We start from the raw sequence: 17,904 nt of genomic DNA, 5'->3' as shown, positions 1-17,904 counted from the left end.
TTCTCCTCCGGGAGAAACACCTTCTTCTGTTCTGTGTCCAGAACCATGCCCAGGAAGGGCAGACGTGTCGTAGGAATCAGCTGCGACTTTGGAATATTCAGAACCCAGCCGTGCTGTCGCAACACTTCCTGAGAGTGTGCTACGCTGATCAACAACCGCTCCCTGGACCTCGCCTTTATGAGGAGATCGTCCAAGTATGGGATAATTGTAACTCCTTGCTTCCGAAGGAGTACCATCATTTCCGCCATTACCTTGGTAAATATTCTCGGTGCCGTGGATAGGCCAAACGGCAACGTCTGGAATTGGTAATGACAGTCCTGTACCACAAACCTGAGGTACTCCTGATGAGGTGGATAAATGGGGACATGCAAGTAAGCATCCTTGATGTCCAGAGATACCATAAATCCCCCTCTTCCAGGCTTGCAATGACCGCTCTGAGCGATTCCATTTTGAACTTGAACTTCTTCAGATAAGTGTTCAGGGATTTTAAATTCAGAATGGGTCTTACCGAACCGTCCGGTTTCGGTACCACAAACATTGTGGAATAGTAACCCCTTCCCTGCTGAAGGAGGGGAACCTTTACTATCACCTGCTGGAGGTATAGCTTGTGAATTGCCGTCAGCACTACCTCCCTTTCCATGGGGGAAGCTGGCAAGTCCGATTTTAGGTAACGGTGAAGGGGGGGTCACTTTGAATTCCAGCTTGTATCCCTGAGATACAATTTGTATAGCCCAAGGATCCACCTGCGAGCGAACCCACTGGTTGCTGAAATTTCGGAGACGCGCCCCCACCGCTCCTGGCTCCGCCTGTGGAGCCCCAGCGTTATGCGGTGGACTTAGTGGAAGCCGGGGAGGACTTTTGTTCCTGGGAACTAGCTGCATGGTGCAGCTTCTTTCCTCTACCCCTGCCTCTGGCAAGAAAGGATGCACCTCTGACCTTCTTGTTTTTGTTTTTGTTTTTTTGAGAACGGAAGGACTGCATTTGGTAATACGGTGCTTTCTTAGGCTGTGAGGAAACATGAGGCAAGAAAGTTGACTTCCCAGCTGTCGCTGTGGACACGAGGTCCGAGAGACCATCCTTAAATAATTCCTCACCCTTATAAGGCAAAACCTCCATGTGTTTTTTAGAATCGGCATCCCCTGTCCATTGCCGAGTCCATAAGACCCTTCTGGCAGAAATGGACATTGCATTTATTCTAGAGCCCAGCAGGCAAATGTCCCTCTGGGCATCCCGCATATATAAGACGGCGTCTTTTATATGTCCCAGGGTTAGCAAATCAGTGTCCCTGTCCAGGATATCTATCTCCTCTGACAGAGTATCTGTCCATGCTGCTACAGCACTACACATCCAGGCCGAAGCAATAGCAGGTCTCAGTAGAGTACCAGAATGTGTATAAACTGACTTCAGGATAGCTTCCTGCTTCCTATCTGCAGGATCCTTTAGGGCGGCCGTATCCTGAGACGGCAGGGCCACCTTCTTAGATAAGCGTGTCAGCGCCTTGTCTACCCTAGGGGAGGATTCCCAACGTAACCTGTCCGTTGGCGGGAAAGGGTACGCCATAAGTAGCTTTTTGGAAATCACTACTTTCTTATCAGGGGAACTCCACGCTTCTTCACATAATTCATGTGAAGGGGGAAAAGTCACTGCCTCGTTTTTTCTCCCCAAACATATACACCCTCTTGTCAGGGACAGGGTTATCCTCTGAAATATGCAATACCTCCTTCATTGCAATAATCATGTAGCAGATGGCCTTGGTCATCTTAGGCTGTAAATGTGTCTCATCATCGTCGACACTGGAGGCGGACTCCGTGTCGGCATCTGTCAACCATCTGAGATAGTGGGCGTTTATGAGACCCTGACGGCCTCTGAGTCGCCTGGTCAGGCACGGGTTGAGACCCCGGCTGTCCCAAGGCTGCAGCGTTATTAAACCTTCTATGTAAGGAGCTTACATTATCATTTAAGACCTTCCACATATCCATCCAATCAGGTGTCGGCCCCGACACCACATTTATTTGCACTTGCTCCGCCTCCACGTAACCCTCATCAAACATGTCAACACAGACGTACCGACACACTGCACACACACCGGGAATGCTCTGACTGAGGACAGGACCCCACAAGGTCTTTGGGGAGACAGAGAGAGAGTATGCCAGCACACACCACAGCGCTATATCACCCAGGGATTTACACTATAATAGTGATTACCCAATAGCTGCTGATATTTTATATCTTTTGCGCCTAAATTTATGTGCCCCCCCCTCTCTTTTTCCCTTTCTGTACCTGGATACTGCAGGGGAGAGCCTGGGGAGCTGCTTCCAGCAAAGCTGTGAAGAGAAAATGGCGCTGGTTAGTGCCGAGGACAAAGGCCACGCCCCCTCAGCGGCGGGCTTCTGTCCCGCTTTCTATGTGTAAAAATGACGGGGACTCGGACATATATACAGTCCCTGACTGTATATATGTCTATTCTTTTGCCAAAAAGGTATTAAATTGCTGCCCAGGGCGCCCCCCCCCCCCCTTCGCCCTACAGTGACCGGAGTGTGCGGTGTGCTGTGGGAGCAATGGCGCACAGCTGCAGTGTTGTGCGCTACCTTAGGTGAAGACAGGAGTCTTCTTCCGCCGATTTCGATGTCTACTTGCTTCTGCTGTCTTCTGGCTCTGCGAGGGGGACGGCGGCGCGGCTCCGGGAACCGACGATCAAGGTCAGGTACCTGTGTTCGAACCCTCTGGAGCTAATGGTGTCCAGTAGCCTAAGAAGCGCGACCTGGCTTCAGTGAGTAGGTTTGCTTCTCTCCCCTCAGTCCCACGTAGCAGAGAGTCTGTTGCCAGCATAAGCTCTCTGAACATAAAAAACCTAACAAAATACTTTATTTACTAGTAAGCTCAGGAGAGCCTATTAGGAGCACCCAGCTCTGGCCGGGCACAGATTCTGAGGTCTGGAGGAGGGGCATAGAGGGAGGAGCCAGTGCACACCAGATAGTACCTAGTCTTTCTTTAGAGTGCCCAGTCTCCTGTGGAGCTCGTCTATTCCCCATGGTCCTTACGGAGTTCCCAGCATCCACTAGGACGTTAGAGATATATAAAGCGCATTAACCTCTAAACAAGACGAGCTATGGATGACAAGTCGTTTTACATAACTTTGCCCAGCAATGCTTCGGCCTATACTTTCCCGCAGAATAAGATATCTAACTATACAACAAAGCTTGCAAAGTCGATACACTTAAGCGGTGAGTGGGAAGTCGCTCTTACAGAGATACAATATCCGCACACATGGAATACTTTGGATATACAGGATTGTAGGTTACAAATAACACAGGACGTTATGCTAACCAATTCAGTTGTGGAATTCACAACAGTGTGCGTTAAACCCGGATTTTATAAAACAATCGACGCACTGCTGGATGTAATCAACGTGGAAATTGACCATCATAAACTGGATGGCGGATTAAGGCTAGTGTACGATCCGCTTGAACGTGTTGTAACATGCGACAGTAAGCGGTTGTATCATCTTTCAGCGGGTGATAAACTGACGAGTATACTTGGTTTACAGCCTAAAAGTGATCGTGAAACTACACTTCAGACGTCGCAAAAACTATATTTATTAACTGAACAGAATGGTCGCTGTTAAAGATTATGGTGATCCGGACCTCTACGCAAAATATTATAATACGCAAGCCGGTAATGGATTACCCGGTTTTCACGGAAGTGCATACATGTACGGATCACCATAATTTTTAACAGCGACCATTCTGTACACACAATACAGTGTGGGTGATTGACACAAATTGTGTCCGGGGTCCGGGCACTGAATATAAATAACTTAAAAATGCAGGAAGAAAAAGATATATGAATCACGCGATAAAAGAAGTCACTACCATGTAATTATGCACTGAATATTAAATCCCATGTTTAAATGCATTGCCGGACGCTAACTTTTTGAGAGATTGCTATGCTGACACTCTATTCCAAAAAATTCAGGAAAAGGGGAACGATCTATACTGATGCACTGGGCAATCACCCACACTGTATTGTGTATAACATCGAAACTTATAACTAACCTGATTAGCTATGGAGGGGACGGGGATTCGTTTAAGGGTCTCTGAGTGGGAGATCACATGATCGGTACTTTCAGTGTCCGGACTCCAAACATAATTAGTATTAACTACCCGCACTGGCTTACTCACAATGTTAAGGGTTGTTATGTATTAGATCAGCTACGGAGGAAAGGGGACACGTATAAGCGTCTCTGAATATAAGGTCACATGACCGCCAAACCGCACCGCAATTGGTCCATTCAGTCGTCATAATGTCTCTGAGCAGGGCAATCGGGTTTGCCCTGACGAAGAGAAAGTGAAACGTGCACGTGGGCGTTTCAGAGCTGCGCTAGCACGCCAGCTCATTTTGCTATGTGTCCAAATAATCTATCATGTGTGCAGTGTTAAATTAAACTCATTCTAGTAAGTATAATACATGTAGTGCAGTGCATGTGATTAGATTGTAGTCAGTGACAAGGACGGGACAAGAGCTCACTGTAAGAGTATTCATAGGACATTGTTTGCTTAGAAGCGAGTTCTTTATTCTCAGTATGAGATAGAGCCAGATTCCCAGTTAATCAGCCAGAATACACCTGACTTATTCTAACCAGCTATTTATGCAGATACAGTTTAGTATTGGCTGGGGAACCTTGTGCAATTAATATACACAGTGAACAGCTTACATTTACCCAATAGGAGACTGGTTGTTTGGGATAAAAGTGGTGTGAGCTATTTGAATATTATATTAAATAAAATTGGGACATCAACAGTTCACACACAATTACACTGATGTATCAGCGATTGTCTATGCCATTTTAGGGGAAGAGCCACAATCCTGAGTTGTTCAGTGTTAATGCATGTGGTCACATCAGACCAGCACAGCATGCAAGCATATCCTAACACAGACTGTGAGGAGTTTGTGTAATTAATGCACATAGATAATAGCTCATACTTACCTAATAGTAAGAGCTCATGTGATTTAATTGTATTTCTCAGACGTGATTTTGAATATTTTCTGCAGGATACTATATATAATAGACAGACACTGGAGTTTACCAGTGACAGCCTAATAAAATGTACAGAAACCTGCAGCCCTAGTGGCAACTGTTGCAATGTTTGTGACAATATTATAAAAACCATGCATTGTTGCAACTTTTAGAATAGTAATTGAGCAGCCACAAGAGAGAGATACAAATGAACCATTTTTGACGAGTCAAATCAGCAAAATATACAGGCTGGGGGAAATCCTGTGTAACAAACACATACAGTAGACAGCCCACATTTATAAAAATGTATATGATGTAATTGTATCTCTGACAAATAAACAACCTTTTCAGGTTGCCATTGTTAAAGGAATATAGGTAATTTGCAATTTCAGGGATAATTGCCCCAAAGTTTGTGGATTGCATCATTATAATCACGGATTGCTGCAATTTTTTTAAGATAGCAACAGAGCAATCATACACTAGGGGGGTCATTCCGAGTTGTTCGTTCGGTAAATTTTTTCGCATCGCAGCGATTTTCCGCTTAGTGCGCATGCGCAATGTCCGCACTGCGACTGCGCCAAGTAAATTTGTTATGCTGTTAGGTTTTTTACTCACGGTTTTTTCTTCGTTCTGGTGATCGTAATGTGATTGACAGGAAGTGGGTGTTTCTGGGCGGAAACAGGCCGTTTTATGGGTGTGTGCGAAAAAACGCTACCGTTTCTGGGAAAAACGCGGGAGTGGCTGGAGAAACGGAGGAGTGTCTGGGCGAACGCTGGGTGTGTTTGTGACGTCAAACCAGGAACGACAAGCACTGAACTGATCGCAGATGCCGAGTAAGTCTGGAGCTACTCAGAAACTGCTAAGAGGTGTGTAGTCGCAATTTTGAGAATCTTTCGTTCGCAAGTTTAATATGCTAAGATTCACTCCCAGTAGGCGGCGGCTTAGCGTGTGCAAAGCTGCTAAAAGCAGCTTGCGAGCGAACAACTCGGAATGAGGGCCTAGAGCCATACATGAGCCACAATTGCTGAATTCTGTGTAACAATTGTTTATTGCCACTGTGTACCGAATTGACACAACTTGGATCCTCATGCACATGCACAATTATAAATATAGAATAAAGCCTTAACCGCAAATTTGCAGAGACTGCTGGCTATAGTGATATACCTTCTCATAATTGGAGTTAATAAAGGTACCTTAATTAATAAGGCTTTATTTGAGCAGTCATCAATCTGCGGCTAGGTCTAGATCATAGCTGCACACATTGAAGAATTACAATTGTAATCTGTAAATATAAAGAAGACACATAGGAGGATTTGTTAATGTTTTTATTTAGTGTAATGTTTGTGATTTTTGTCTCATGATTTTTCACATTCTCAGGCATTTTATCTATATGAAATTATAAGTTACATTTTAAATATACTTACTCTTTTCCTTAAAGTGCGCCAACAAAGAGACAATCCTTTTCTTTCTAGTATTTCTCTACATTCAGTTACATACAGTTTCAGTTACAGGCCAGCGATACAATTACCATTCCCTCCAATGCATTTTATGTCTCTCTCTCTTTGTAAATAAATACAGGAACTGATCTGGCAGCAAGTCCATCATCCTCTGAGACCAAAAAGCCACTGGGCTCCTGTGTGACCAGTAAGTGTTACCTAGTTTGGGGGAGGGGACTCTCTCTCATTCATGTTGACTCACTAGTTTCTTTGTATATGCTGAACAGGTTCAGCCTTGGGGACATCCAAAGGGGCTGGCCTGACCTTCCTGTTTGGAATATCTATTGTTCTAAGAGTGATTTTTAGCTTTCATACATGTAATCATAATTATCCGCTGCAATGTCCCACAACTTAATAACAAGTATCAAATGAATCTACACATTAATTTGGTTGTTTTAATAGTAAATATGACAGGTCTATCTTGTTTCGTTCAAATAATACACATACATGACACCACTCCATCATATACAATTCTAAATCATCATGATGTCTGGCGCTTGATACCACCACAATTATGTACTGTATGAAATAAGTGTCGAATCCATCTCTGTGGCATGTCTGTGTAAATACGTGTGTTACCATATATTGCTGTGCTTGCTGCGCGTATTTGCAAGTATAGCGACTTATATGTGTTTAGTTTGTATGTTCTCTTTATGTAATTTATTTTTACTTCGATAAAATATATGTACAAACTGCACCAAATAAATGTGCCCCCCCCTCGTTTTTGTCCCCTGTAATTGTTCAGCAGGGGAGAGTCAGGGAGCACTTCACTGCAGCATGCTGTGGAGAAAAATGGCGCTGGTTAGTGCTGGAGGATCAAGCCCCGCCCCCTCGACGGCAGGCTTCGGTCCCGCTCAATTTCTTTATACTGGCCGGGTTTTTATATTATATTGCCTTAGCAGTATCTAATATCTGTGCCGGTGCTGTTTATGAAGTAAAAATTGCTGCCCAGGGCGCCCCTCCCTGCGCCCTTGCACCCGTACAGTGCCTTCTGTGTGTGTGTGTCGGGAGCAATGGCGCGCAGCATTACCGCTGCGCTGTACCTCAGTGAAGATCTGAAGTCTTCTGCAGCCTTTGAAGTCTTCTTTCTTCTCATACTCACCCGGCTTCTATCTTCTGGCTCTGTTAGGGGGACGGCGGCGCGGCTCCGGGACGAACGACGAGGATGAGACCTGTGTTCCGACCCTCTGGAGCTAATGGTGTCCAGTAGCCTAAGAAGCAGAGCCTATCATTTAAGTAGGTCTGCTTCTCTCTCCTCAGTCCCACGATGCAGGGAGCCTGTTGCCAGCAGGCTCCCTGAAAATGAAAAACCTAACAAAATACTTTCTTTCAGGGAAACTCAGGAGAGCTCCCTGTAGTGCACCCAGTCTCCTCTGGGCACAGTATCTAACTGAGGTCTGGAGGAGGGGCATAGAGGGAGGAGCCAGTGCACACCCATTCTAAAGTTCTTTATAGTGCCCCTGTCTCCTGCGGAGCCCGTCTATACCCCATGGTCCTTACGGAGTCCCCAGCATCCTCTAGGACGTAAGAGAAATTAATATTAACTGTATTTACTGTACTCTTGATATTCGGCGGGAACCCAGAGAACATCTGCAAGTGCACCTGGACCAGCCATCGTCCACCTATTCAAACCGACCTATGACCCCTCCTGTACTTTAAATGACCAGCCCTTTGACCTATAGGTGAAGAGATTACAGTTTCCATTGTTTCATGATTTGGACTAATGTATAAAAGCCAAGCCTCCTGGCCGGTCATACACATTCTCTGAAGGTCATCTATCCAGATTGACTGAGGACCGGGTGGCGCAAGTGAACAAACGTATGTATCCATTGACTGTAGCCTTTTCTCTTATGTGATTGTATTTCTTGTTATACCCCCTTTTGAGTAAATATCTGTTGCTGGGTTGGACCTCAACACTGCATATACAATTGGTGTCGCATTCCTTTCCTTGTTAGGGGTTATAAAGTGTATTCCCTCCGCACGTGTAGCTACTTTGTGCGAACAGCGTGATGGTGTGCGCACGCAACGTGTACGCATTTGATAGGGGTTACACACACACACGCTTAACGGTCGCAGCGGCCTGAACATTTGTGTATTTAAAGTATTGCTCTTTTCCTGAAAATTAATCAAACTTAACAGTGAGTTAGAGGCGGAGAAATCCAACAGAAATGTTTATTTATAAGTTTCTTACACATCAACATGGCACACTGGTCACCTAGTTTCACAAGGGGTGGGGCTCAGCTGTATCACCACCCATTGCTTCATTCTATTGGCTGAATGTCCACCAATCATATTCCCCTCCTTGTGATGTCACCAGTCTCTGGGCAGACTCCCTATGGCAATTTCTCCCAGCTATGTACCCCAGATATAGTTATACAATTGTCCCCAACCCATAATATAGCATGGATGGGTTCAGTGAAGGTGGCAGTGTAGGTGTATAAGTGTCTGAGCCGATCACGCAGAGAATAAAAGGACAGCTGCCCTGCCTCATAATCCAGATATATCCTCAGTCTGTCACAGGGGATATTGTCAGATATAGGGATCTCTATACTGCCATGTCTCACTGAGAGCTGAGTATACCCCCTCCTACACAAAGCCCAAGACTTGTAATTACATCCAATTGGTGACCAACGTCCTCTCCTGTCTATACTGGGATAACCCATCCCAACCCTCCATATCATTGATTTACTGACATCCATCTCCCAGTAATGTCGCCCTGAGGAGAATCCCCTGGTACTTATAACCTGGCGACACCGAAATCTATCTGGTGTTACTGGAGGTCTATAGTTTGGTGATCTAAATGCAGTTTTCCTGTCACCAGATATCTGTATATTATTACCAGCTGTGGCTACATCCAGTAATAGGTCTGTAGCTTCCTGCACATAAACCCCTGTATTTATACCTGACATATAAGATTTTATATCACCAGCTATGTCTACATCCAGTAACTTGTCTGTAGCTTCCTGCACGTAGACCCCTGTATTTATACCATATAATTTAGAATTTGTATCGCTAGCTGTGGCTTCAACCAGTAACATGTCTGTAGGTTCCTGCACATAGACCCCTGTATTTATACCATATAATTTAGAATCTATATCGCCAGCTATGGCTACATCCAGTAATATGTCTGTAGCTTCCTGAACATAGATCCGTGTATTTATACCTTTTATTACATCAGATAATGTTTGTAATGTCCTTGAGATCAGACCCACATCTAGATCTTCTGCACCACGGACCTGGTTATTATATCTCTCTGTTTCATCAGTATCACACAAGTCACCTGTGTCTGGTTCCTGTAAGACAGTCACTGGATCAGACATGTTACACAGCTCCTCAATGTGACGCATCTTCCTGGACAGCTCGTCCTTCCTTTTTTCCAGCTGCTGGATCGTATCAGAGAAAGAGAGTGAAACGCGCTGTTCCTGCCTGGAGATTTCACTCAAGACTCTCTTCTCCAGGTCTTCCAGCTGTTTCCTGAGGTCTCTAAACAAAGCGGTTACACCAGCTGCTTTTCCCCGATCTTCTCTCCTGCGCTCATGCAGACTCTGGACTCTTTTCTCATTCTCCGTTCTCTTTAAAGCCAATTTCTGCAGAACCTGTCTCAGCTTCTCCTTCTTCTTCTCAGAGGCCTCACCCAGTGACTCCATCTGATGACCTCTGTGTTTCCCAATCAGACAGCAGGACACACAAATACAGGCAGCATCCTCAGTGCAGTAATATTCCAGGACCTTCTTGTGGACAGAGCATTTCCTGTTCCCCAGGGCAGTGGTGAGATCACATAAGACGTGTTCTGCTGACTTGCTGTGTACCCTCAGGTGATTATCACACAGAGAAGCCTCACAATGCTGACAAGATTTAGCAGCAGGTACAATAGAATGAATACAGTAAGTGCAAAAGATCCCAGTATCCCTCTGATCTGGCCGAGTAGACAGGAAACTCCCCACTATGTTACACAGTGTTATGTTCCTCTGCAGTACAGGACGCTCCTGACACTCTGCTCTGCAGTCAGGGCAGATATAAACTCCAGCTTCCTCCTGCGTATCCAGCACACGGTCAATACAGACCCGACAGAAGTTATGGCCACATCTCAGGGTTACAGGATCTGTATACATGCTTAGGCAGATGGAACAGTCCAGCTCCTGTCTCAGATCAGACGCCATGGCTGGTAGCAGAAGAGGGAAATGAAAGTTAAAATTAGAAACCAACGCATGTTAAACATTCTCCATAGAGGGTGAAGCTGAGCTTGTTGCTGAGATTATAACTATAATAATGTTATTTATATAACAGTTTCTCCCAATAGGCCTCAAAGCGAAGGAGGGGGGGGGGGTATAGAGGATTAAATGGTTTTTCCCCGCAGCCGCCACTAGATGGCACCGAAGGGAGCAATTCAATTGTTGCTCTGTTTGGGCACACTGAGCCGTGGGGAGACACATTACAGCTCGTAGCCCGTGCTGGAGAGCTGAAATGTGCCATATGTGACCTATTTGTGCGCCCAAACAGCACTTTTCACGATTGCACCCATTAGTTTAGTCGGGTTTAGCTGCTCTAGGCGGCTAAACCAGACACTATGGGGTGTGAGCAGTGCTATAATCAGAATGAATTAAATATCGCCCCTGTGATCTCAGGTAACCTTAAGTGGGAGTTTGGGCAGCGATACCAATGAATTTCACCCAAAGGGCAAGATTCAGTTGATTTATTGTGCCCGATCTCCTGAAAATTAGGAAGGGGGGGGGTATATTCAATTGTTATTTTTTTAATCATGCACAGAGAGGTCAGGGTTAGCTGTGTAAATCAGCTAAACCCGACCAATGTAATGGGTGCAACGCGAAAAGTCCCATTTGGGAAACCAAACGAGTGACTTTTTTGCTAATTTCAGCTCAGCACTACCAGGTGGTGCCAGCTAAAATGAAGGTGCATGCAGCTGATCGTGCCTAAATAGAGCAATAATTGATTAGTTGGGCGCCATCAACTGGCTGCCGGCGGCGCAAGCAATTAAATCTTGCCCAGAGTGATTTAAATTTAAAAAATACAATATTTAAAATAAACTTAATAGAAAAGAGAGGTTATTTATACATAGGGACACTTCAGATATAAAGGAACTCCAAGAAGATAAATGACTAATTTGGGATAAAATAGTCGTCATTAAAGAAGAAAGGTAAAATTATCTTTTTCCCATTTTGCATATTTTTTTTGTTATGTTATACAGTTTTGTGAGTAAAAAAGATTGGGGAAGGCGCAATTGATGCAAAGCACGGCGGTGTGTCGGGAGAGAGTTTTTCTATAGGACAAAGATTTTATTAAAGGAATTGTTCTGGCTGGGAAGTGGTGGCTTTTTGCATGCTAATGCTTAATAAATACACCCCCGTGAGAACTAGCACTCAGCATAGTCCCCAGTCCAGGACACGGATGTGGTGGATGCACTTTGGAAATTATGTTATCTTAAAATGTTAAAATGATATAAAAGTGAGAAAAGCACATTAGTAGAATAACTAAGCCTTACAAAAATTCAAATAAATAATAGTAATAGTCCTACATAATTAGAAATCATTCATAAAGCTTACTTATGATAGCACATTTAAGGCGTGCACAACTACATTCTGTATATAGTGTTGGTACAGATGTGTTAAATATTTGCTAATATTTATAGTTGAATCATTTAGAAAAGGCGCAACATTTGCGGTCGCTGACCTAATTTCAAGCTACACGAGGATCTGCTTAATATTTAATAAAAGTCCCATGTGTATATGTACATCCGTGATAATCATATATATCAGTCTACACACTGCGGCAGTGACAGTTTTGAAATCCTGCGTTTGCCCCTGCGGTGGTTACTGAGGGGTCTCTGAGGCTGGCATAGAAAGGAGGCATGACTGAGGTGGGCTCTGAGGCTGGCATAGAAAGGATGCATGACTGAGGGGACTATGAGGCTGGCATAGAAAGGAGGCATGACTGAGGGGACTATGAGGCTGGCATAGAAAGGAGGCACGACTGAGGGGACTATGAGGCTGGCATAGAAAGGAGGCATGACTGAGGGGACTATGAGGCTGGCATAGAAAGGAGGCATGACTGAGGGGGATTATGAGGCTGTCATAGAAAGGAGGCATGACTGAGGGCTGGCATAGAAAGGAGGCATGACTGAGGTGGGCTCTGAGGCTGGCATAGAAAGGAGGCATGACTGAGGGGGCTCTGAGGCTGGCATAGAAAGGAGGCATGACTGAGGGGGCTCTGAGGCTGGCATAGAAAGGAGGCATGACTGAGGAGGCTCTGAGGCTGGCATAGAAAGGAGGCATGACTGAGGGGGGGATCTGAGGCTGGCATAGAAAGGAGGCATGACTGAGGGGGGGATCTGAGGCTGGCATAGAAAGGAGGCATGACTGAGGGGGGCTCTGAGGCTGGCATAGAAAGGAGGCATGACTGAGGGGGGGATCTGAGGCTGGCATAGAAAGGAGGCATGACTGAGGGGACTATGAGGCTGGCATAGAAAGGAGGCACGACTGAGGGGACTATGAGGCTGGCATAGAAAGGAGGCATGACTGAGGGGACTATGAGGCTGGCATAGAAAGGAGGCATGACTGAGGGGGATTATGAGGCTGGCATAGAAAGGAGGCATGACTGAGGGCTGGCATAGAAAGGAGGCATGACTGAGGTGGGCTCTGAGGCTGGCATAGAAAGGAGGCATGACTGAGGGGGCTCTGAGGCTGGCATAGAAAGGAGGCATGACTGAGGGGGCTCTGAGGCTGGCATAGAAAGGAGGCATGGCTGAGGAGGCTCTGAGGCTGGCATAGAAAGGAGGCATGACTGAGGGGGGGATCTGAGGCTGGCATAGAAAGGAGGCATGACTGAGGGGGGGATCTGAGGCTGGCATAGAAAGGAGGCATGACTGAGGGGGGCTCTGAGGCTGGCATAGAAAGGAGGCATGACTGAGGAGGCTCTGAGGCTGGCATAGAAAGGAGGCATGACTGAGGGGGGGATCTGAGGCTGGCATAGAAAGGAGGCATGACTGAGGGGGGCTCTGAGGCTGGCATAGAAAGGAGGCATGACTGAGGAGGCTCTGAGGCTGGCATAGAAAGGAGGCATGACTGAGGGGGGGATCTGAGGCTGGCATAGAAAGGAGGCATGACTGAGGGGGGCTCTGAGGCTGGCATAGAAAGGAGGCATGACTGCGGGGGCTCTGAGGCTGGCGTAGAAAGGAGGCATGACTGAGGGGGCTCTGAGGATGGCATAAAAAGGGGCATGCGGGCACTTGTGCCTCGGTAGCAGTCGTCCTGCCTAACACCAGGTAGCAGTGTGCGGGGGAAGGAGCAGAACGCACCTGGGATATAAATACGATGCCGCCACGGTGTGCTCCCAGTCAGAGAGACGGGAACCGCTTATACACGCGGCCAAGAGGGAGCGGGCTCTGAGGTAAACACAAAGACGTTGGCCTGAGACGGGAAACTGCGTGCTTACGTACAGGACCGTTGAACAACAAGGAGCGTGGTTCCGTACAGCGACGTCTGCTGGCAGAAGAGCGTGGTCCCGTACAGCGACGTCTGCTGGCAGAAGAGCGTGGTCCCGTACAGCGACGTCTACTAGCAGAAGAGCGTGGTTCCGTACAGCGACGTCTGCTGGCAGAAGAGCGTGGTTCCGTACAGCGACGTCTGCTGGCAGAAGAGCGTGGTTCCGTACAGCGACGTCTACTGGCAGAAGAGCGTGGTTCCGTACGTTACGTAACAGGCAGCAGCTGCTTCGGTTCTCGGGGAATGGCGCTGTGCTACAGATATGATCCATAGTAGTGTAGTGGAAGCCGGTGTGGTTACTGCAGAGTGCAAGAATGGGGAGTGGGGGGACAATGTGCTCTTTTATCCTGTCCACAGCTCCATGGGTCTTATTAATTTGTCGTCTTCTAGGTAACATTAATACTCCATACAGATATAACAGTAATACCCCATACAGATAGCCAGGTCACCGCTCTATGGAACTTAATGATAGATTTGTGGTCTTCTAGGTAACAGTAATACTCCTTACAGATAGCCAGGGCACAGCTCCATAGAACTTAGTAATGAGATTTGTTGTCTCCTAGGTAACCGTAATACTCCTTACAGATATAGCTAGGTCACAGCTCCGTAGAACTTGGTGATAGATTTGTGTCATACTTGCCTACCTGCCCCTCTCCATGAGGGAGAAAATGCTCTGTTCCTGGACTTTCCTGGTAATGTATGATTGCCATCACCTGTGCTGAAACACCTTTCTTATCAATTAACCAGCTCACCACAGGTGATGGCAATCATACATTACCAGGAAAGTCCAGGAACAGAGCATTTTCTCCCTCATGGAGAGGGTCAGGTAGGCAAGTATGATTTGTGTCTTCTAGGTACCATTAATACTCCTTACAGATACGGAGGTCACAGCAGCACAGCCAGTGATTTCAAGGTTTGTAAATGAAGATACATCCGCTGCTATTTCAGCTTTTCCATTAATCCTGGCAGTGATTCAGACTTTGGTGATTGGTGGGTACACGATGATAAAATACTCATCTATACATTACCCAAAAAGTAGACAAAAACATCCCGGAATACTTTTAGTAATGAATCTGCAATTACAAAGTCATAGCAAGACTTATACCCCTTTCACATCGCACAAATAACCCGGTATCGACACGGCATATTGCCGTGTCGACCCGGGTCAGTGTGCGATGTGAAAGGCCCTTGGTCGTTTTAGCGGGTCGCCTGACCCGGTAATTCAACCCGGTAAAAAAGAAGGGTTTTACCCAGGTTGATTACCAGGTCAGGTGCGGTGTGAATGGGAGCTGTGTCGATGCGACACGGCTCCCATTCACAGCATAGGGAGAGGCGGCGCAGGAGATGAGCTCATCTCCCGGCGCCACCTCCACCCCCGCTGCTATGGCAACCGACCCGGTATATTGCCGGATCGGAAAGCCAGCAGCAGAGCACAAATGCCGGATCCCACCTGGTAAGTACACGTTTGTCTTACCGGGTAGGATCCGGCATTTGCGGTCTGAAAGAGGTATTATACTCCTTTCACACTGCATAAATAACCCGGTATCAACTCGGGAAAATTGCCTGGTCAATGTGGGTCGCTCTGCGGTGTGAAAGGGTCACTCCTGAATTGCCGGGTCGCCTGACCCAGTAATTCAACCCAGGAAAGATCTGTTTCCAATTCCTGGCATTTGCAGTGTGAAAGTGGTGTAAGTCTAATATCACCTTGTCCTGCTAATGTGTAGTAAGGTGGGGGAGTGACTGTATTCTGCACGCAGGTGACCACTTCCTCGGTTGTCTTAGTGGATTGGTCAGCATGTTGCCTCCTTCATATTAGCAGATATTTATGTCCTGCAGAACTTCCACCCCACAGTATCTCCATTGTGTAAGAGTAACGTGTGTGAGTGTAGAGCCTCTTTAAATGTTCTTCACCTATGTAGTATTCTGTATGACTTATTGTAAGCATGGGTTTGCAAATTCATTTATTCAGCCTGGGTTGTGTAGCATCATTCGGTCTCAGTGCAATAAATACCGTGACATGTTTGCATTTTATTGCACATTTTCTCTCTCATGTCCCAGGCGTGCTTCAACTGCGGTGCTAAGAACCCAAACTGGGCCAACATCACCCATGGGGGGTAATTCCAAGTTGATCGCAGCAGGATTTTTGATAGCAATTGGGCAAAACCATGTGCACTGCAGAGGGAGGCAGATATAACATGTGCAGAGAGAGTTAGATTTGGGTGGGGTGTGTTCAATCTGCAATCTAATTTGCAGTGTAAAAATAAAGCAGCCAGTATTTACCCTGCACAGAAACAAAATAACCCACCCAAATCTAACTTTCTGCACATGTTATATCTGCCTCCCCTGCAGTGCACATGGTTTTGCCCAATTGCTAAAAAAAAATCCTGCTGGGATCAACTTGGAATTACCCCCATGGTGTGTTCCTGATTGCTAAGGGACACACAGATTTCTTGAAGTGCACTAAAGTTTCGTTGGGTGATTGCTGAATGGGCGCACTGCATCACTTACTAATCATGCTTATGGTGAGGATGTTATGTGCAGGTTACCACTCTTGTAAGAGCTGTTTGTGTTGTGTGCGACGACTTACAGCAAAGAGTAGGTACCTGCCTTACGCTCAGCAGCGTATCACAAGCATAAGTGTGAATATTATGTTGCCAATCATTTTCATTTGAGTTGTTGCAGATGTTTTCTTGGGAGCAGTATCTGTTGCAGGTTTGCGGTCCTTGGGTGGTGGTGTGAACCTGTCAGTGCTACAAAGCGTAACTACAGTTGTAGAGATGATAAAAGGGGGATAGACTGACATCGTTATTGTGTTTTTTATTGATTATCTGCCCTATGTATTTAATGGTGGCACTGATAATAGAGGTAAGCAGAAGATCGGGGGACAGTAGGGACCACTGAGGCCCCCTGGTGGCTGCATGTTACTCTCCCACAGACGTGTCTCATGGAACGGTCTTTATATGCCCTGTCCCTGAATACACTCTATGTTTTATAGGTCAGGGGTCTATTATATCGTAATATTCAGATTCCCTCAGTAGTTTTTAGGGGACAAGCCTACTCTATATCTTTATAGTCTGATTCCTTGAAAGGTTTTCTCTTATATTGTAAAACCTTTTAAGGCAAAGGTCTTCAACCTGCAGCCGTCCAGCTACTGAGGAACTATGCATCCCAGCTTCAGTTTTAGCATGCCTTAATAGCAAAACTATGGCAGGGCATGCTGGTATGCAGAGCCGGTCCTAACCAATATGATGCCCTAGGCAAGATTTTGGCTGGTGCCCCCTAGCACCTCTGACCTTGTACCCCCTATATTTTAAACAGGAACAGTTCGCACATTTGGCGCACAGCCCAAAAAGGAGTGTGTTTTTGCTGGCAAGGGGCATGGCCACACAATAGTAACCCCAATTCCAATTACGCCACACAGTACTGCAACTTTATTCACATATGATCATGCGATAGTGTCCATAATTCATATTACATCCCACAGTAGTATCACTTTACCTTATAAACGTTACTCCTCACAGTAGAGCCCCTTATTCACATTACATCACACTGAATTGGCTCCTTATTCACATTACACCACACCTTATTGCTCTTTATACACATTAGACGATACAGTAGTGCCCTTTCTATATGCAACGCCACATAGTAGAGCACCTTATACACATAATGCCACACATTCGTAATGCATTTACACACATTCCACACAGTAATGCCCCTTACACATATTAGTCACCTTATTAATGTCCCTATAAACATAATGCACCTTACACATTGTGACAACCTTTATTAATGCCCTTTTACACATAATGTCCCTTACACATATGGAAAGAGTTTTTTAGGTCAGTGCGCTTATCCAACGTTCGAATGTTCCTTCAAAGGAAGGGGTCGCCAA

The 17,904-nt window shown here is 46.0% G+C and overlaps 1 protein-coding gene across 1 annotated transcript; it reads right to left on the bottom strand.

The window, feature by feature from the left end:
* Window positions 1-8,656: 8,656 nt before the first annotated feature.
* LOC134933741 (E3 ubiquitin/ISG15 ligase TRIM25-like) lies at window positions 8,657-14,077 on the bottom strand. Its single transcript, XM_063929162.1, has 2 exons — window positions 13,967-14,077; window positions 8,657-10,675 (listed from the first exon to the last, which is right to left on the bottom strand). Exon 2 carries the CDS (start codon window positions 10,671-10,673, stop codon window positions 8,847-8,849), a length of 1,827 nt encoding a protein of 608 aa, XP_063785232.1. The 5' UTR covers window positions 10,674-10,675; window positions 13,967-14,077; the 3' UTR covers window positions 8,657-8,846.
* Window positions 14,078-17,904: the final 3,827 nt, after the last annotated feature.

Source organism: Pseudophryne corroboree, chromosome 6 (assembly GCF_028390025.1).
Source record: "Pseudophryne corroboree isolate aPseCor3 chromosome 6, aPseCor3.hap2, whole genome shotgun sequence".
In the NCBI taxonomy this organism is placed as follows: Eukaryota; Metazoa; Chordata; class Amphibia; order Anura; family Myobatrachidae; genus Pseudophryne; species Pseudophryne corroboree.
Note: the sequence above shows the minus strand (reverse complement) of the source record. Positions and strands in the feature narration are given on the sequence as shown.